This window comes from Zingiber officinale, chromosome 4B (assembly GCF_018446385.1).
Source record: "Zingiber officinale cultivar Zhangliang chromosome 4B, Zo_v1.1, whole genome shotgun sequence".
NCBI lineage: Eukaryota > Viridiplantae > Streptophyta > Magnoliopsida > Zingiberales > Zingiberaceae > Zingiber > Zingiber officinale.
This window is the reverse complement of record NC_055993.1, coordinates 6,703,077-6,723,992: the sequence shown is the minus strand read 5'-3', so window position 1 is coordinate 6,723,992 and position 20,916 is coordinate 6,703,077. Positions and strand designations below refer to the sequence as shown.

The 20,916-nt window shown below is 40.6% G+C and overlaps 1 protein-coding gene across 6 annotated transcripts in view; it reads left to right on the top strand.

Moving 5' to 3' along the window:
• Positions 1-2,956: 2,956 nt before the first annotated feature.
• Positions 2,957-20,916, top strand: part of LOC121974589 (probable WRKY transcription factor 4) — a 60,678-nt gene continuing 42,718 nt past the window's right edge. The window contains exons 1-6 of one of the 6 annotated variants that reach the window (XR_006110052.1): positions 2,957-3,212; positions 3,355-5,178; positions 7,165-7,850; positions 7,927-8,067; positions 20,373-20,711; positions 20,849-20,906. Coding sequence is in view for 3 of the 6 variants with exons in the window: in XM_042525725.1 (XP_042381659.1) it covers positions 5,320-5,790; positions 7,165-7,850; positions 7,927-8,067; positions 20,373-20,514 (1,440 nt within the window). In the remaining 3 variants the exon portion in view is untranslated. The other 5 variants (XR_006110051.1, XR_006110050.1, XM_042525727.1 and 2 more) reach the window with 5 other exon arrangements.

The following is a 20,916-nucleotide window of genomic DNA, read 5'->3' as shown; positions in this document are numbered from 1 at the left end:
GAAGGCTATCTTTTGATAGTAATCACCATTGAATAGTTAGACACAAACTTGAAGAAAACACTTAAGTTTTTGCAAGTTTTCAAGTTTGTGTCAATCTTTGAAAATATGAAGTATTTTCATAGAAAACTATTTTTCCATGATTAAGTATGCCCTAAATAATGTCTACACGAAATTTCATGATTTTTGGATTTTTGTAGAATTTTATAGGGGTTTCTGAAGTTGACTGAAATGGAATTTCAGCAACTATCAGAACTCCGATCGATCCATGGATCGATTGGAGTGCCTGAATCGATCCGTGGATCGATTCAGAAGGCAACTCTCGCGAGCAGTAGCTCGCTGGATCGATCAGCCGATCGATCCACAAGGCCTGAATCGATCAGTGGATCGATTCAGACAGGTTCAATCGATTGGAACCCAACTCCAATCGATCCAAGTTGCTGATTTTGGCTGTGAAGGCCTGATTTCAGTATCTTTGAACCATGTTTAGTCTATGTGACCATTCCAAACCCTTAAAAATACATTTGTATACCTAAAAAGGGTGTTTTAGTGTTGAAAACAAGGATGGAATGGTTAAGGAAGACTTCATTGAAGTTTAGGTTGAGGTTTGTTTCAAATTTTGAATATTTGAACCTCAAAACTTCTAAGTTTGGGTTTCCTAAAAGTTTAGGGATTCCAAGTCATTGTTGGTGCAATGACAGAAGTTACCACCATGTCTTTAGGGGGAGGGACTCTTTAAAGACATGAAAATTATTTTTCATAAACCTTGGAAGGTGGTTAACCTTCTGTTAAGAGAATGCTCATGGATGAGCATTTGAACTTGAAATGGGGAGTGGATATCCTCATTATTTCAAGTGGGAACTCAAGTGGTTAGAAAATGCTCAAGGTTGGGTATTTGTCTACATTGAGGGAGAAGTTAAGGATAAATGAAGGGTATGGGACCTTCATTATCGTGTTGATCACAACGAGTGATGTTGTGAACAACGATGCGCAACTCTTCAGGGGGAGAGTCGTCAACAAATGGATTTGTTGATGTGTACCCAAAATTGGGGCATGGGTTGATGTGTGCCCAAAGATGGGTTGATGTGTGCCCAAAGACGGGTTGATGTGTGACAATAGGGGGAGAATGAAAGGACCTATGAATGGGTATAAGTTAGGCTTTCATTACCTAGAGGGAGTGTGCCCTCTTAGGGGGAGAATGAAGAGCTTAATTTATGTGTTCATTACCTAGTGACATGAAGATTGAGGCTATAGGATTAGCCTAACTTACATGTGGTATTGTAAGTGTTATTGTGGTATTGTCAAACATCAAAAAGGGGGAGATTGTTGGTGCAACATCCCTCAGGTCAAGGTTGACCTGGTTGACCAAGCTGAGTCTTGGTTTGAGTTTAGATGTTTGACAATAAGAAATTGATTGAAGAAGAGTCAAGTAGGTCAAAGTTGACCGGATACTTGACTGGGAAGTCCTGACTGGGATGTTAGGTAGAATGGAAGTCCTGGTGAGTGAAGCCAGGCAGAAGGAAAGTCCTAGTGAGTGAAGCTAGGCAGATGGAAAACCCTAGTGAGTGAAGCTAGGTGAAAGTCCTGGTGAGTGAAGTCAGGCAAGGGAAAATCCAGATGGATCAAGGATGATCGGACATCTGGTGTTGAGAAGTCCAAGTAGGTCAAAGGATTGACTGGATACTTGACACGAGGAAATACAGATAGGTCAAAGGGATTGACCAGACATCTGATGGAAGTCCAAGTAGGTCAAAGGGAGTGACCAGATACTTGGCATGAATATGAAAGTCCAGGTGGGTCAAAGGGATTGACCAGACACTTGGTGGGAAGTCCTAGCAGGTCAAAAGAGTGACCAGATGCTAGGCATGGTGTACCAACAGGTCAAGGTTGACCGGGTGTTGGTTTGGTAGGCTTGGGACTTGGTTTTGGGCAAAAACCAAGTACTGGATCGATCAGTGGATCGATCCAAGTCTTTCCTAGCAAACAGAGAGCCTCTGGATCGATCCATGGATCGATCCAGATGTCCCAATCGATCGGTGGATCGATTGGGACGCGACTGCTTCGATCGATCCAGGCGTTTTTCCCAGAGCACAGAGGCGCTCTGGATCGATCCGTGGATCGATCCAAAGCCTCCCCGATAGATTGGGAACATTCGAATCGATCGGGATCCGACCGTTGGCGTCGATAAAGGCCGCAGGCGCACGATTCCTTCGGTATCTCTTCTCCGATTCACTCCAGATCTCTCGCCAACTCCTCCACAGCGCTCTCAAAGATCAGATCGCCAGTTCTTGAAGGATCTTGGAAGCTTTCCAAGTCAAGAGGCGGATCAAAGGCAAGAAGAGAAGCTAGGGTTAGGGTTTTCTGTACTCATTGTAAGTTTTGCGCTTGTATTTTGTTTCCCTTTCCTTTCTTCTTGTACTGAGAGTCTTGTAGGGCTTCTCCGCCCTCGGTAGTTACCGAAAAGGAGTGATTTCATAGTGGAGGGTGCGTGCGTGGTGTGGATCCTTGGATTAGTCACCTCTTGTGAGGTGGATACCAAGTAAACCAACCTTGTTAGCGTTGTGTGATTGTTTCTGTTATTTTCCGCTGCATATCCTTGAAGAAACAAGCCATGACGAGCGACGAGCACGCGACGAGCTATTCACCCCCCCTCTAGCTACTTTTGGTCCTAACAATTTAACCATAATTTAATATTTAAATAGCAAAGTAAAGGTTATTTTGGTCATTTATTATTTTTTAATCTTTTTTATTTAAAATATAAGGGGGGCTAAGTGTAATTTTTTAAATATAAGAGGGTAAATTGCTTTTGGAAGAAAAACATAAGGGAGTTTAAAGTTATTTAGCCTTTATAAAAATATTGTATAAAATATATTTTTCTCAATTAACAATTAAATGGATTGTGATAAATCCTTAAATTATGGAGTAGATTGTGATAAATCTTGTGGTGAAAAGAAATTCGCAGCACCGTCATCCTAAGAAACCAGGCTCGGAATTGGGAATCCAGATGTCGCCCTTTTCAATCGCTTCTCCTCGCTTTGCGTTCATTTTTGTTTTGGTTTGGTTTCATCAATGCATCATGTCGGCTTTGTTGTTGTTCTCTCGATCGGCATCCTATCATCTTGAAGATTCATCGAGGAACACCATTTCACATCCAAGAATGGATTATCGTGATGCCTTGGCAATTAATTATCCGTTATTTCAATCAAATTGTTCCGGTAATATTCAACTGTTTGCCCGATATTTTTATTGCTTACATTTGCATCTATTTGATCTTTTCATGTAAGATAATCATACAGTTCAACATTTTAAAGCATTTGCATTTGGTAGATCCAATTAGTTACATAGTATTTCATTTAGAAAAGCGAAGGTTTGAGATGTTCTTGCGACTTAGAAACGTCTGCGGAGGGAAGAGTTGCTGGATGTCGACTGAAGATGTTGTCTTTAAATTGGAACTCGGATTCCTGCCACTTCCTGGCTTATGCTCCAATTCCTCTTGCGTGAGGAAGTGAAGAATGTTTCTGTCAGTTTTGTCATGGACCTCTGTGGATGGATTTTGCACAAAATTGATCATTCTACAGCCACAGATACGCATTCTCTCACACCACTTGTTTTTGTTTTTCTTGTTCCTTATTGACATTGTTGTAAAGATCCAGTTCAGTGCAGCTTTTGTAGATTTAGCAATGGTTGGTTTTCTTGTTATCTTAGTTCTGAACTGAATATATCATGTTTATAACTAACAATCTCTCTGATACATATCTCAGTGAATTTTTATCCACTAACATTGTTTTCAAAATAAGAGTTAAAAAGCCAAATGTTTTGTGTCACTTGATTTGGGGCAACATGTGATCCATTTTGATGCAACTTGCAACTTAATTCATCATATTTTCTGTCTCTTGTTAATTAAAAGTATATATGCAGCCTTTTTTCCCCAGAATATTTGGGTAAGCTAATTGAATGAGAGAGATTGCATCTGAGTTGAAGTGTTACATATTCAGCTATGTTCTGATAAACTTCTATATGCTGTTGGATATTTCGCTGGTATACATTAAATTCTGAAATATGTGGTGGAAGTCACAACTTCCAGGACTCATTGAAAACTGTTACTGTCAAATATCACTTTCCTAACTAATATCATTAAGATATGGCAATATCATGATCACTTCATTGGTAAGAGGCTTGAAGATTTTCTATCCACATATCTGAAGATACACATTGATAATTTCTAACCTAAGTATGATGCTTGTACATGATAACTGATAAGAACTCCTCATTGTATATCCCTTCAGTTAAATCCACCAATTTGTGCACTAACATGAATAGAACGCAAGAGCTGTGACTATGATACCTGAAACATCCAACTTACAACACTCTTTTATTTGCTCTTGTATTATGATACCTGGAGCTTCAAAACTAACTGAGCAAATATAAATATTTCCCTATGTTTACTGATGTGATTCTTAGCCTGTTCAATGTGTTCAAGTTCCTAAAACTTTGTCAGTAATATTTCCAACTACTTGTTAGACAAATTTACTGCACATCTTGTGGTCTAAAATCCAGGACATAGAAAGGTCGGCGCATCTTAAATAGAAAAAAATGGTGTGTGTTGCTGGACTGTCATCGATTGGTATGACACCCATGTGTATGGAAGTCGACTTGGTGCAAATTATTGTGGCCTTCTTTTCTGATATCATCAATCATAGAAAAGTGTCCAAACTGTTCACCGTGCAGTAAATCTGAAAACTACTACAGGAACGATTGCTTGGCAGAGCACTTTAGCATCCAATGATATAAGCTCTTCTGCTAGCTCCTGTAATACTTATTCTCTGCCCTGTTTATGAAACACAGCAAAGTTGCAACAACACAGCTTGCGCACTTATTTTTTTTTGTCCTACTCTTAGATTTGCTTCGTGCTACTGATGTTTTCCAGAATTATTTTAATAAAAAAGCTTAATTTTTAGTCGCTATAGCAGATAGATGTCTCTATATTTGCGTATGGAGTATGGGAGTATGGGAGTATTAAAAAGATTTGAAATTTACCTTGTATTGCATGATAAAGACTGCAAAGAAGGCGATGGTAAGCCAGTCATTGTACACGGCAGTTCAGCGGCAACTGGAGAGACGAGCCATGAACGATGCTGCGGAAGTCAACTTTCTCATTTACTCCGTTGGCACGATAATTTGGTGGGAGTTTATCTATACATTTTTAAAAAATAAATTATTCGCCATTTATATTTAATTCTGTGAGTGCGAGTGGGTGTGTTGTTGAAGAAGTTGTTGTGTGTGGAAGAAGAGAGAGAGAGAGAGCGTTTTGGTACGAATCAGATGGCGGAAAATGGGGGAGGCGGTGGCGGAGATGGCGTCGGAGAAGAAACGGCGGCTGCCCTAAGGACAGGGGCGGCGCCGCGGCCCACCATAGCCCTCCCTCCCCGTTCCTCCTTCGAGAGCCTCTTCCGCGGGGGTGCGTCGGAGGTTAGCCCCGGGCCGCTGACGCTGGTGTCGAGCTTCTTCGCCGAGGACGCCGACTCGGAGTGCCGCTCCTTCACTCAGCTGCTTGTCGGCGCGATTAATTCCCCGGTGGCGAGGAGGGCGGGAGGAGCCGCGAAGGAGCAGGGGAAGGAGGCGGAGAAACTCTCGGACGGTGGCGAGGAGGATGAGGGAGGTGGTGGCTTGATCCGGTCAGGGCACAATCGACCCCCGAGCCTGGAAATTAGCCGTCCCCAGATTTTCACTGTGCCGCCTGGGTTGAGTCCTGCCGGCTTGCTCGATTCTCCTGCTTTCTTTTCTTCTGCCCTGGTTTGTGATTCACTAAATATCAGATTTTATACAATTCTTGGTATTGAAAGTTTGAAACTACCAAATACCTCAATTTGGAGGTTCTTACCAGTATTTATGACTATAAATCCGTAGATGCTGAATTATGTCTAGTTGATTGGCTATGAATAGACGATTTATGTAAAGAGGAAGCAGGAGTCCCTTTGTCAATCTCCATTAAGTAGAAGTTTAAGATGGATCTCCTTTTCAGTCTTTTTGCTGATATTTTGACCTTTTGGAAGGTTGGGAAAAGTTTAGTGACAACAGAACTAATTCTTTCTTCTTTTTTACTATGCTTCTGTCTACCTGGAATAATAATATCTCCTTCAAACAAACAGAAATATAAATGGAAACTTTGCTACAGAATAACGGTTGTCTGGTTATGTTGGAAATAATCTCCTCTCCAGCATGTTATTGTGTCATATAATTAGATAATATGGCCTGAAGTTTGTTGCTGGTGTAGGACTCTATTTTCTCGTAATGCATTTTATGAGAAATATAGAGAAGATAAATTTTGGCCAAAGTACTATGAATCAGACCTTTTCATTGTGTACAATCAGCAACATAAGCTCGAATAAGGAATTCAAATTGAAGGAATGAACTTGGATACTATAGACTCCATTATAATGATGAACAATGAATTAAAAACAAAATTCTGTTAATGTAGGCAAAATAATGACTTGGTTATACTGATGCTAAGGGTAGTCTGTACTTATTGGAAATTAAGCAGATATCTAGCAATAGCACAAGATAAAAACAAATATTCTGTCATTTTAGCATAGAGGATGGCAAGATCAACAAAAGTTTAAGATATATTGTTTGCTTTGTTATGTTGAACTTCTATGATCTTGAGGAAGCAACATTCATTTGTTTTCTATACTTGAGGTAAACCAACTAAATTACTTCTCTACATTGCTTTACTTTCATTTGGATACTTGATATAAAATATTGCTTCGAATCAGCAGCTCATTTGATTCAGCCTGGAGACCAATACCTTTCAAATAAATTTTTAATCCAAGTGATTCCTTTTCTTTTCTCACTTAGCTGACTGTATAAGCTAATCCTGTGTAGCAAAACTGGTATTGATTAACTCAAATTAGGAACCAAAAATTCAAAGGTTGTACTGGTGTGTGTGAATATTCAATAATGATATCTTAATAATATCCTTCGCTTGATTACAGTATGTTTTTATTTCTTTTGGAATTTCTAGTTCCACCTCATTGCGCTTTGTTATTATCTTCTCTGTCTTTTCCCCCAAAATTAAGATACTTTTGAAGTATGTTTAATTCAGTTTCTGAATTATTTCATGGAGCTTGTAGATTAAGTTCGTTTCTCTTTTCATTTGGATCCCTGTAGGGTAATTTTGCAATGTCTCACCAAGAGGCTCTTGCTCAAGTCACTGCCCAGGCTGCACATTCTCCATTTACCATGCTAACTAAAGCAGAAATACCTTCTCCTTTCTCAACAGAACTGACAAATTTCTCATCACAACTAATCCAGGAGAGTCCTAAGCCAACACATTCTACTACAAAATCTGTGGAAGGCTCAGAAACCTTTAATAAAAAATCTCAACTTAATACAACAGTTGTTGACAAACCTTCTCATGATGGTTACAATTGGCGGAAGTATGGACAGAAGATTGTAAAAGGGAGTGAATATCCTAGGAGCTATTATAAATGCACCCATCCAAAATGTCCAGTTAAGAAAAAGTTAGAGCGCTCAGTAGATGGTCAAGTTACTGAAATAATATATAAGGGTCGACATAATCATGAATGCCCTGAACCAAATAAGCGAACCAAGGAAGGTAATCCTAGTAGATTGAATGGGACTAATGAACACCTTGACAATCTGGAACCAGGTTCTCTCGGTGGTCATGGTAATTTCAGCAAACCAAACAACGAAACTGCTGCTCTGTTTTCCAATACAGATCAAGAATCAGGCTATGGCTCACCAGATCAATTATCTGGATCTAGTGATGTTGAAGAAGTTATTGAAAGTAGGCCGGATGAGGGAGATGAGGATGAGTGTGATCCCAAAAGAAGGTATACTTGAGATGCGCTAAATTTTTAACATTTTGGTCGTTTTGAGATGGCGTGATTGTATTTGGCTGGTCTGTAGGAAGATGGCAGCATCGTCTCAAAAGACTTCAAATGAACCTAGGATCATTGTCCAGACAAGAAGTGAGGTTGATCTTCTTGATGATGGCTACAGATGGCGCAAATATGGGCAAAAAGTAGTAAAAGGAAATCCTAATCCAAGGTAGTATCTTAGAGTTTTTATAATATTGTCATTTCATTAGCATGCTTTGCATATATATTTTATGCATATTTTGGTCTCATTTTCAGTTCTCTCTGTTAATCTAGCATAGCTTATATGTTACAGAAGGTTACAGTTGTGTTAGAAAATTGTAAATTCTATTTTTATGTATTTTCAAGCAAAGTTGCCTATTTAATAGAATCGTGTATTTCTGAGGTGCATCTCAAAAGGTTGATTCTTGGTATACTGACATCTCATGAACAACTTATAGATCATGCAAATATACCTTTCGACAATTTTTGCCTGTATTAAATACGCATGGTCGTTAGTTGAACAGTCCCTTCTTTTCAGTATCATCTGTTAAATATCAACTCCAACCCAAATAAAGAATAAAACTTATCCAATAAAAGATAAGAGTTATAGATAAGATTTGCTATTTAATTATTTATTTTTCTAATAGATAAAGATGACGACTTGGTAAAAGATAAAATTAAATGTGTGGTCAAGAGTGTTTTTCTCATTTCATGGATAAGAATTAGAATTTCAATGGCTAGAATTTAATTTAATTGAACGGTCCAGATTGTATGAAGAGTATTATAAATACTCTACCTTGTATTTAGTTTCATTCATCAATCAAGTATCAATTTGTGAGTCAAAGTTTTTCGTTTTTCTTCTTTGTCTTAGAATTGTGAGTGATCCACAAAAAAGGTGTTGTAGTGTTGTTATTGTTAGTGTAAGACAAGTAATTTATTTACTTGTTTGTTGGTCCAATTTTCAACAATTGGTATCAAAGCCAGGTTAATCAGGGATTATTCTTGGTGGAGCTATCTTAGATTGTGAGGAGTTTTATGCTTTACAAGTTTTTTAATCAAACTTGTTTGGTATAATCAAAGCTTTTCGACGTGATGGGGGACCTTCAAGTAGTAGGAGGTATCAAGAAGCTCAACAACAAAAACTACAACACGTGGGCAACATGCATGGAGTCTTACCTACAAGGTCAAGATCTTTGGGAGGTTGTTGGTGGTAGTGAAGCTACGCAGCCGGCAGAAGACGCCAATGACATTTTGCGAAAATGGAAGATTAAGGCAGGTAAAGCAATGTTTGCCTTAAAGATCACAATTGAAGAAGAAATGTTGGAGCACATCCGAGATGCCAAAACACCAAAGGAAGTGTGGGATATCTTTGCTATACTTTTTTCAAAGAAGAATGATACAAGATTGCAACTTCTGGAGAACGAGCTATTGTTAATAGCGCAATGTGACAAGACGATTGCCCAATACTTCCACAAGGTGAAGTTGATATGTCGCGAAATTTCAGAGTTAGATCCATCAGCTCCTATTGGGGAAGCAAGGATAAAAAGAATAATTATTCATGGTTTGAGGCCAGAATATCGAGGATTTATTGCTGTTATACAAGGATGGCCAACACAGCCATCGCTTCTTGAATTTGAAAATTTACTTGCAGGTCAAGAAGCTATGGCTAAGCAAATGGGAGGACTCTCACTAAAAGATGAAGAAGAAGCGCTCTACACCAACAAAAATAAAGGCAACTTCAAACGGCACACTGGTGGATCTAAAAAGGATGGCGACAAAGGAAAAAGCTATCATGGGAATGGAGGCTCTCGTCCAGGGGGAGCCTCGAAGAATTATGGTGATCGTAAAAAATTTTCTGGCGAGTGCTACAATTGTGGGAAGGTGGGCCACATGGCAAAAGATTGTTGGTCCAAGAAAAGGTTCGTTCAAAGCAACACTGCTACTTCCAATTCTAAAGAGAATAGCGAAGATGATTGGGATGCTGAAGCTTTGATGACTACGGAGGAAAAAGACTTGGCTCTCACAACAACGCCAGAACAGATTGACTACAAAAATGATTGGATCGTGGATTCAGGCTGCTCAAATCATATGACGGGTGATAAAGAAAAATTGCAAAACTTATCTCAATACAAAGGAGCTCGTATGGTGGTTACAGCTGACAACTCAAGGTTACCAATAGCACATGTTGGTAAGACGGTAATTACGCCTCGATATAATTCTAACCAAGTGCCTCTTCAAGATGTCTATCATGTCCTAGGAATGAAGAAGAATTTACTGTCTGTGGCCCAATTAACATCTTCAGGTCATTATGTTCTATTTGGTCCTGAAAATGTAAAGGTATATCGAAACCTCAAAATTTCAGAAACACCAACAATGGAGGGTCAACGATTAGAGTCGCTCTACATGATGTCAGCAGAGTCTGCATATATAGACAAGAAAAGAAAAGGTGAGACAGCAGTTATATGGCACATGCAGCTAGGTCATGTTAGCTATTCCAAATTAAACATGATGATGCAGAAGTCGATGCTCAAGGGACTTCCTCAACTAGACATACGAACAGACACAATATGTGCAGGATGTCAGTATGGTAAAGCACACCAATTACCATATCAGGAGTCAAACTTCAAAGCAAAGGAACCATTGGAGTTAGTTCACTCTGATGTATTCGGGCCTGTTAAGCAGTCGTCAATTGGTGGTATGCGGTATATGGTGACATTCATTGATGATTTCTCAAAGTATGTGTGGATTTTATTTATGAAAGAAAAATCTGATACCTTCTCAATGTTCAAAGAGTTCAAGCAGTCAGTCGAAGGAGAATTGGGAAAAAAAGATATGTTGCTTGCGCACAGACAATGGAGGAGAATATAGCTCAAGAGAGTTCTCTCAATACTTGAGAGAAAGTCGAGTATATCATCAATACACTTGTGCCAACACACCACAGCAGAATGATGTAGCAGAAAGAAAGAACCGACATCTTGCAGAAATTTGTCGAAGTATGCTGCATGAGAAGAATGTACCTAGACGTTTTTGGGCTGAAGCAATGAGGACTGCAACTTTTATCATCAATAAACTTCCTCAACCAAGGTTAGAATTTATTTCACCCTTTGAGAAGTTATGGAACAAAAAACCTACAGTTAGCTACTTTCGAGTATTTGGATGTGTATGTTATATATTTGTTCCTGATCACTTACGAAGCAAGTTTGACAAGAAAGCTATTAGATGCATCTTTGTGGGATACGATAGCCAGAGAAAGGGGTGGAAATGCTACGATCCAACAAGCGAAAGATGTTACACTTCACGAAATGTAGTGTTCGATGAAGCATCTTCTCGGTGGACCACAGAGAAGGAGGTCTTGCCAGAATCTAAAGACCTTGAAGATAAAGTACAACAAAAGATGAGGGAGCATATAGTTCAACTTCAATCAGGTTCAGATGAATCAGGAGGTCCAAATGATAATGATGCAGAGCAAAGAGTGGCTCAGAGTCCTTGGCAAACCGGCATATATCAACATCCAAATGAAGAAGAAAGGCCTAATGAAGTGGAAGAATTAATTCCACAATCTCAACTCCGAAGGTCAACAAGAACACGAAGGCCAAATCCAAAATATGCAAATGCAGCTATAGTTGAAGAAGCAGTAGAGCCTGAGACGTTTGAAAAAGCATCACAAAGTTCTGAGTGGATGACAGCCATGAAACAAGAGATTGATGCACTGCAACAAAATCAGACTTGGGATCTCATACCAAAACCAAGAGATGTGAAACCCATTTCGTGCAAATGAGTTTACAAAATAAAGCGTCGTCCAGATGGGTCAATTGAAAGGTATAAGGCACGATTGGTAGCTCGTGGCTTCTCTCAACAGTACGGACTAGACTATGATGAAACGTTTAGTCCAGTGGCGAAACTTACAACTATACGAGTTCTACTTGCACTTGCAACCAACAAAGATTGGAATCTGTGGCAAATGGATGTGAAAAATGCTTTTATTCATGGAGAATTGGATCGAGAAATTCATATGATCCAACCAATAGGTTTTCAGAACCAACTGTTGGTGCAATTTCCAGTAGGTCAAGGTTGACCTTGACCAAGCGTAAACCTTGGTTATGGTTTCGATGTTTGACAATACAGAAAGACATGTAGACATAGACAATGCAGGTGCAGTTGTCCATGCGGAAAGATACTGATCAGGTTCTGATCAGGTTGAATGAAGAAGAGTCAAGTAGGTCAAGGTTGACCGGATACTTGACTGGGAAGTCCTAACTGGGATGTTAGGCAGTTCGGAAAGTCCTGGTAAGTGAAGCCAGACAGTCAGAAAATCCTAGTGAGTGAAGCTAGATGAAAGTGGAAGTCCTGGTGAGTGAAGCCAGGCAGAGGGAAAGTCCTGGTGAGTGAAGCCAGGCAGTGGGAAAGTCCTGGTGAGTGAAGCCAGGCAGAGGGAAAGTCCTGGTGAGTGAAGCCAGGCAGTGGGAAAGTCCTGGTGAGTGAAGCCAGGCAGTTGGAAAAGTCCTGGTGAGTGAAGCCAGGCAGTTCGGAAAGTCCTAGTGAGTGAAGCTAGGCAGTTTGGAAGTCCTGGTGAGTGAAGCCAGGCAAGGGAAATCCAGATGGGTCAAGGTTGACCAGACATCTGGTGAAAAGTCCAAGCAGGAAGCTTGGCACGGGAAAAGTCCAAGTATGGAGACTTGGCACGGAGAAGACCAAGTTGGAGACTTGGCACGGAAAGTCGGAGAGGGCTCGGTAGCTCGTTCTCCGGACTGTGGTCGGAGAGGGCTCGGTAGCTCGTTCTCAGGACCAAGTAGGGTTTAGGGCTGGGAGCTCTAAACCTGGATCGGTCTGGTTACCGATCCAGTGATACGCTGGGTTATCTGATCGGTCTGGTGATCGATCAGTAACCAAACAGAAGCATTCTGTTGCTTATCTGATCGGTCAGCAGACCGATCAGTGATCGATCAGAAGACCGATCAGAGACCGATCAGGAGACGATCAGAAGGAGATCACCTTCGGGAGGGAAAGGTCCTGATCGGTCATGGGACCGATCAGGGAAGGACCTGATCGGTCCACATGACCGATCAGGGAAGGGCATGATCGGTCTTGTGACCGATCAGGACCCTTGTGGACCGATCAGGATGAAACCTGATCGGTCCACGTCCTAGCCGTTGCGTAGCAACGACTAGTTTCTTCTGTGTATTCTTCGCAGGTTATAAAAGGGGTTGAGGAGCTACTGTTCCAGAGTTACTTCTTCCTTGTTGCTTCTGCTTCTTGCTGCACTTGAGCTTTGCTGAGCTCTCTGCTTCGTGAAGCTTCGTGTGAGCTTCCCCGGCTGGTCAGCTGCTGCTGTTCTTCCGTGAAGTTGCTGCTTCGTCAACGGAAACCAGTCGAAGGCAAGCAAGGTGTTTTACATTCATATTGTTTGTATTTCTTGCTGTATTTCTATCTTGTTGTTGCAAGTTATTGTGGCGAGGTTTCTCCACCCAGAAGGAGTTGTTATTAGCCGATTTTCCGGGGTCTCATCCACCGACTGATTGATAGGCTTCGTCCACCTTACGGACACGCCGAGGAGTAGGAGTATCATCTCCGAACCTCATTACATCGAAGAGTTTGAGGTTTGCTATTCTCCGTTGTCGTTTCTTTTGTTTATTTCTGCTGCGCTAACCCTAATCGTAGGAAGAAACGCGAAGATTTGGGGTCGGCTATTCACACCCCCCTCTCTAGCCGCGATCATCGATCCTAACAAGTGGTATCAGAGCGAGGTCGCTCTTCGCCGGATTAACACCCGAGGGAGCACAAGCTAGAGATGGATCAACTCGGAGAAGACATCACCATTCCACCTTTCTATGACCGCGACGACTTCGCGTATTGGAAGGTAAGAATGAGGTATTTTCTTATGACTAACCTTGAAAATTGGAGTTATGTGCAATTAGGTTTTACTCCTCCATTGGATAAAGAAGGAGAACTTTTGGAGAAGAAGAAGTGGACGAAAGAGCAAATCCACCAATCAACCATCAATGATGAGGTAACGAAAGTCATTGAATTTTCTTTACCTAATGATGTTTTGTGTAGGATAGGTGGATATAACGATGCCAAGGAGTTGTGGAACAACTTGGCTAAGTTCCATGAGGGGAACTCCACTTCAAGCCATGAAGAGGAGTCAAGTGAGCCAAGTAGCTCACATCATGGAGGAGAGGAATTAGAAGTTGAGGGCTACTCAACATCTAAGGAAGAAGAGGAGGAGAGTTCTTCTTCAAGAATGGAGCAAGAGGAAGAAGCTTCTACCTCCGGAAGGGATGAAGAAGAAAGTCTTCATCCATCCTCAACCCTAGGTAACTCAAGCATTTCAATTTCAAATAAATTACACATAATGTGCTTTGAGTGTAGGGAGTATGGACATTACAAGAGTAAGTGTCCAAGGAGGATTAGGAAGACTCCACCGGAACCAAAAGTCAAGGAAGCCGGAGTCCCAACACGCAAGGGCAAGGAGCACGTGGTGTGCTTCCAATGCAAGCGAAGGGGACACTATAGGAGCCAATGTCTGTGGGGGAGGCAATCTCACAAGGACAAGAGACCGAGCACATCGATAGGGGGAGCTAAGGCAAACCCTAAGGTAATCTCTAAGGCACATTATTGCAATACTAGTAAGATGCATGCTAGTAGTTTGATTGCAATTGACAATAATGATAAGCATGATAATTATAGAAATCGATACACATGCTTAGGTGCCAAACATGTGAGCCTAGATAAGGATAACACTAGGAAAGCCAACCCTAGAATTAACCCATCTAAGGTTAAGGAAAACCTAGGTAGGAATCCCAAATCAACTAGACACATGCCTAGGAATGCCTCAAAGAAAAATGACAAATCAAGTCTTGAGGTATTAAAGAAGGAAAATCAAGTCTTGAGGTCAAGACTTGACATTCTAGAAAAGACCCTTAAGAATTTGGAGAAGTTAACTCTAGGGTCTAAGGGTCAAAAACCAAAGACAAAGGACAAGAGAGGTTTGGGTCACAAACTTAAGTCCCAAATGGTCAAGCCCACTTATCACAATGTTCTATTTGATTATGGAACAAAATCTAGGGCTAGGAAGATCATCACCAAGGTCACAAGGGGAGTCACCCCTAGAGTTGATCTTGATGAGTCCCAAATGACCAAGGCTTTAAAGCCTAGGACGGTCATTAGAAGGGTTGCTAGGGAAGTCATCCCTAGTGAATATTTAGTGAACCCAATGAGTTCCAATAGGTATTGGGTTCCTAGGAGCGTGATCGCTAGATGAGTTAGGGTGTGCCAAACTTACTTGAATAGGTAGTTAACCTAATCATGGAGAAAGGCGGCACTTTAGGAATTTTCAAGGTGCAATCAAGCCTTGAAAATGAAATTGAAAATTATTCCTAAGGTGATTAGGATGTGCCAATCACATTTGAGGAGTTCTCTTAGGTCAATTTAATTGGCACATAGTGATCTAAACATCCTTGGTATGTGATTTTAGGTCTATTACACTTAGGAATATAGAATTTATGGCAAAATGATCAAAATTATCAAAAATGGCAACTAAGGCTAGAATTAGGTATTTTCTATACCTTGACATGTTATTTGTCATATATTGTTTGTCATATGCCATGTCATGACATCATATTTAATTCATGATAATTTAAAATGTCATGATAATGCTTAGGTTAGTTAAATGTCATGCTTTATTTAAGTTTCATACTTTATGCCATGACATCATGACATTGGCACATGTTTCCATTTATGATACAATTATATGCCATGTCATTACCTTGTGCATTAATGATCAATTAACTTGATTTAAGGATAAGAAACACAATTTGATATGGAGATCAAATTGTTGTTTAGAAAAATGCATGAGAACTTAGATTAAGCTAACCTAAACTCATATCTCACATCAAAATTGACTTGAATGTGTTTGATACACCTTAGATGAGTGTGAGATATTAGGATTATGAGTTAGGATCAAGGTGCATGGTTCTTGTACCTAGATGAGCCTAATTCGAAATTGGGGATCATAGGAAAAGCTTATGTACAAGTCATGTACATTTAGCCCTAAGATTGTGGTCCCAAATTAAAGGGTTTAAAATCATTTTAAAATTGATTTGAAAAACCTTGATGAAGCTTTTTCTAGTGATAGCATTCATCATTGAGCAAGTTGATACAAAGTTGAGTTAAACTTGAACTATCTCAAAGTTTTCGAACTTTGTATCAAGTTTTGAAAATGGAAGTTATTTTCATAGAAAACTATTTTTCCATGATAGTATATGTTATGAGGAATGTATCCTCAAAATTTCACAATTTTTGAAATTTTCTGTGATTTTCTAGAGGTTTCTGAATTTCGGGAGAAGAAAAATTCAGAAATCAGAGGTCGTGGACCGATCAGGAGGTTCCCTGATCGGTCCAGGTCTGTGTGGATCGGTCACGGTGACCGATCAGCGCGTGCCAACCTGCTGAATTTCGACTGTTTGCCTGAAATTGCAGCTCGGGAGGTGGTGTTTTCGAGCTCTAAAGGTTTGAAACTCTCCAAGACATTGTTGGTGCAATGGTCAAGGGGGAGTTGACCTTTAGGGGGAGTTTTACCTATTAGTCAAGGAGGAGTTGACTTTTAGGGGGAGTTTTTACTCCTAAGAGTGATATGGGATTATCACTAATTGTTGAATTTAGTATCAAGGGGGAAATTAAGGGTTTCAATGAAAGGTATGAGACTTTCATTAGGAAGAAACTCTTGACCTTGATTCTCTCTTTTTGATGTGTGTCAAAAAGGGGAAGAATGTCTAGAGAATGTTCAAGGAAGAACATTGGAGTTAGTGGGAGAGTTTGTTGATCACGACGAGTGAAGTTGTGAACAACGATAACTTACTCTTCAGGGGGAGAGTTTGTTGATGTGTGTCAATAGGGGGAGAATGAAGGGTTTAAGTTAGGCCTTCATTATCTAAGAAGGAGGTTGCCTTCTTAGAAGGAGAATGAAAGGTTGTAACTTATGTTTCATTACCTAGTGGCATGAAGAAAGTTGAGGCTATTGGATTAGCCTAACTTAAAGGTATTGTCAAACATCAAAAAGGGGGAGATTGTTGGTGCAATTTCCAGTAGGTCAAGGTTGACCTTGACCAAGCGTAAACCTTGGTCATGGTTTCGATGTTTGACAATACAGAAAGACATGTAGACATGGACAATGCAGGTGCAGTTGTCCATGCGGAAAGATACTGATCAGGGTCTGATCAGGTTGAATGAAGAAGAGTCAAGTAGGTCAAGGTTGACCGGATACTTGACTGGGAAGTCCTAACTGGGATGTTAGGCAGTTCGGAAAGTCCTGGTAAGTGAAGTCAGGCAGTCAGAAAATCCTAGTGAGTGAAGCTAGTGAAAGTCGTGGGAACAGTGAGTGGAGGGGCAGGGAAAGTCCCTGGTGAGTGAAGCCAGGAAAGTCCTGGTGAGTGAAGCCAAAGTCTGTGAGGCAGTGGGAAAGTCCTGGTGAGTGAAGCGGAGCAGGTAAAAGTCCAGTGAGTGAAGCCGGGCAATTGGAAAGTCCTAGTGAATGAAGCTAGGCGGTTTGGAAGTCATGGAGCCAGGCAAGGGAAATCCAGATGGGTCAAGGTTGACCGGACATCTGGTGAAAAGTCCAAGCAGGAAGCTTGGCACGGGAAAAGTCCAAGTATGGAGACTTGGCGAAGACCAAGTTGAAGACTTGGCACGGAAAGTCGGAGAGGGCTCGTAGCTCGTTCTCCGGACCGTGGTCGGAAAGGGCCTGTAGCTCGCTCGACCTGACGAAGTCGAGAATGCCTCGGTAGCTCGCTCGTGACCAAGTAGAGTTTAGGGGAGCTCTAAACTGGATCGGTCCGTGACCGATCCGGATATCTGTTGGGTTATCTCGACGGCCTAGGGACCGATCGGAACCAAACAAGCATTCGCTGCTTATCGATCGGTCGTGAGCCGATCGCTGATCGATCGAGAGCATACAAGAAAGTTCCCGATCGGTCCGCACCGATCGAGACGATCGAAGGAGATCACCTTCGGGAGGAAAGGTCCGATCGGTCATGGGACCGATCAGGAAGGACCTGATCGGTCCACATGATCGAAGATCTGATCGGTCTTGTGACCGATCAGACCTGGACCGATCGGGATGAAGCTGATCGGTCCACGTCTGCGTAGCAACCGCCAGTTTCTTCTGTATTCTTCGCAGTTATAAAAGGGTTGAGGAGCCTCTGCTCCGAGTTACTTCTTCCTTGTTGCTTCGCTTCTTGCGCACTTGAGCTTTGCTGAGCTCTCGCTTCGTGGAGCTTCGTGTGAGCTTCCCCAGCGGTCATTCTTCTGTTCTTCCGTGAAGTTGCGGAAACCAGTCGAAGGCAAGCAAGGTGTTTTACATTCATATTGTTTGTATTTCTTGCTGTATTTCTATCTTGTTGTTGCAAGTTATTGTGGCGAGGTTTCTCCACCCAGAAGGAGTTGTTATTAGCCGATTTTCCGGGGTCTCATCCACCGACGAATTGATAGGCTTCGTCCACCTTACGGACACGCCGAGGAGTAGGAGTATCATCTCTGAACCTCGTTACATCGACGAGTTTGAGGTTTGCTATTCTCCGTTGTCGTTTCTTTTGTTTATTTCCGCTGCGCTAACCCTAATCGTAGGAAGAAACGCGAAGATTTGGGGTCGGCTATTCACACCCCCCTCTCTAGCCGCGATCATCGATCCTAACACCAACATCATCCTGAATATGTGTGTAAACTGCGGAAAGCGCTCTATGGATTGAAACAAGCACCTAGGGCATGGTATGGTAAGATTGCTGAATTTCTAACTCAGAGTGGTTATTTAGTAACATCTGCAGATTCTAGCCTATTTGTCAAATCAAATGAAGGAAAACTAGCTATCGTGCTTGTATATGTTGATGACTTAGTCATCACCGGTGATGATGGATCAGAAATTCTTCTGACAAAAGAGAATTTATCAGTCCGATTTCAAATGAAAGAACTTGGACAACTCAAGCATTTTCTTGGTTTAGAGATTGACCGCACACAAAAAGAAATATTCATTTGTCAACAAAAGTACTCCAAAGACTTGTTGAAAAGGTTCGGAATGCTCGACTGCAAACCAATCTCAACACCTATGGAATCAAATTTCAGAATGTGTGCACATGAAGGAAAAAGCTTAGAAGATACAACTATGTATCAAAAATTGGTAGGCAGTCTCATCTACTTAACCTTAACTCGACCTGATATTTCTTATGCAGTTAGTGTAATAAGTCGGTACATGCAAAATCCAATGAAGCCTCATTTGGAAGCAGTTCGACGAATACTAAGATATGTGAAGAGCACAATTGATTATGGTCTTGTGTATAAAAGAATTGGAGACTGTAAGTTAGTTGGTTACTGTGATGCTGACTATGCAGGAAATCATGACACCAGAAGGTCAACAACTGGTTACTTATTTAAGCTTGGTTCTGGAGCAATTTCTTAGTGCAGCAAGAGACAACCAACTGTATCATTATCAAGCACTGAAGCTGAGTATCGAGCAACAACAATGACAGCTCAAGAAAGCACATGGTTGATTCAACTATTAAATAACCTACATCAACCAGTTGATTATGCAGTTCCAATATATTGTGACAATCAATCGGCAATTCGTTTGGCGGAAAATTCGATCTTTCATGCAAGAACTAAACATGTTGAAGTGCACTATCATTTTATCAGAGAAAAAGTTCTCCAAGAAGAAATTGAGATTAGACAAATCAGTACAGATGATCAAGTTGCAGATTTGTTCACAAAAGGCTTGAGCGCCAGCAAATTCAAAAGGTTTCGTGATCAACTCGGCATAGTACAAAGGGTTGGTGTTGAGGGGGAGTGTTAAATATCAACTCCAACCCAAATAAAGGATAAAACTTATCCAATAAAAGATAAGAGTTATAGATAAGATTTGCTATTTAATTATTTATTTTTCTAATAGATAAAGATGACGACTTGGTAAAAGATAAAATTAAATGTGTGGTCAAGAGTGTTTTTCTCATTTCATGGATAAGAATTAGAATTTCAATGGCTAGGATTTAATTTAATTGAACGGTCCAGATTGTATGAAGAGTACTATAAATACTCTACCTTGTATTTAGTTTCATTCATCAATCAAGTATCAATTTGTGAGTCAAAGTTTTTGTTTTTCTTCTTTGTCTTAGAATTGTGAGTGATCCACAAAAACAGGTGTTGTAGTGTTATTATTGTTAGTGTAAGATAAGTAATTTATTTATTTGTTGGTCCAATTTTCAACATCATCTTCATATCTCCATAACTGGCTTTGAATTGTTATGTTTGAATCCATATCTCCGGACCCTTTTTAACTCTACCAATACACCTCACTTAATCTTCAGATAGAAAAACATTTTTTCATGAATCAAACAACGTCGATAAGATATAGTTGTTATTAATTCACCTACTAGTTTCAGCTACTAGCATGTTTTCTTCTTCTTTTTATAAAGTTCTTTCTAAATTACCATCTCTATCGCTTATTCAATTCAGGAGCTACTACAAATGCACTTATGCTGGGTGCAGTGTGAGGAAACACATTGAGAGATCTCCAACAGACCCGAAGGCTGTGATTACATCTTACGAGGGGAAACACAACCACGACATCCCAGCTGCAAGACATAGTAAGCCATAAACTGACTGCAAAAAACTGCTTTGCGCCATACTTCTCAAATCATCACGGAGCGAAGCTCATGCCTCATGGAGCATGTGCGGATTTCTTGAAGGCACAGAGGCTTAAAAAGAAAGTTCAACAAATATGCAGTGAAGAGAAGATTATCCTAAATATGCAACGTCGCCCTTGTTCTTTGTTTGTAGTTGTGTGCGATTAAGGTACGTTGTACATGCTTGATGACTCGTGTATTACTTTTAAATTATACTCAGGCAATTGACATGCATTCTCTGTTGTACATCATTTATGCAACATCAAATGAGATAAATAATTGTCACTGCGTTGCATTTGTGTTCAGGACCTGGGAATTTCGTATCGATTATGGATGGACCTTTCGTATTCTATCACCCAACAAAGTAATTCACT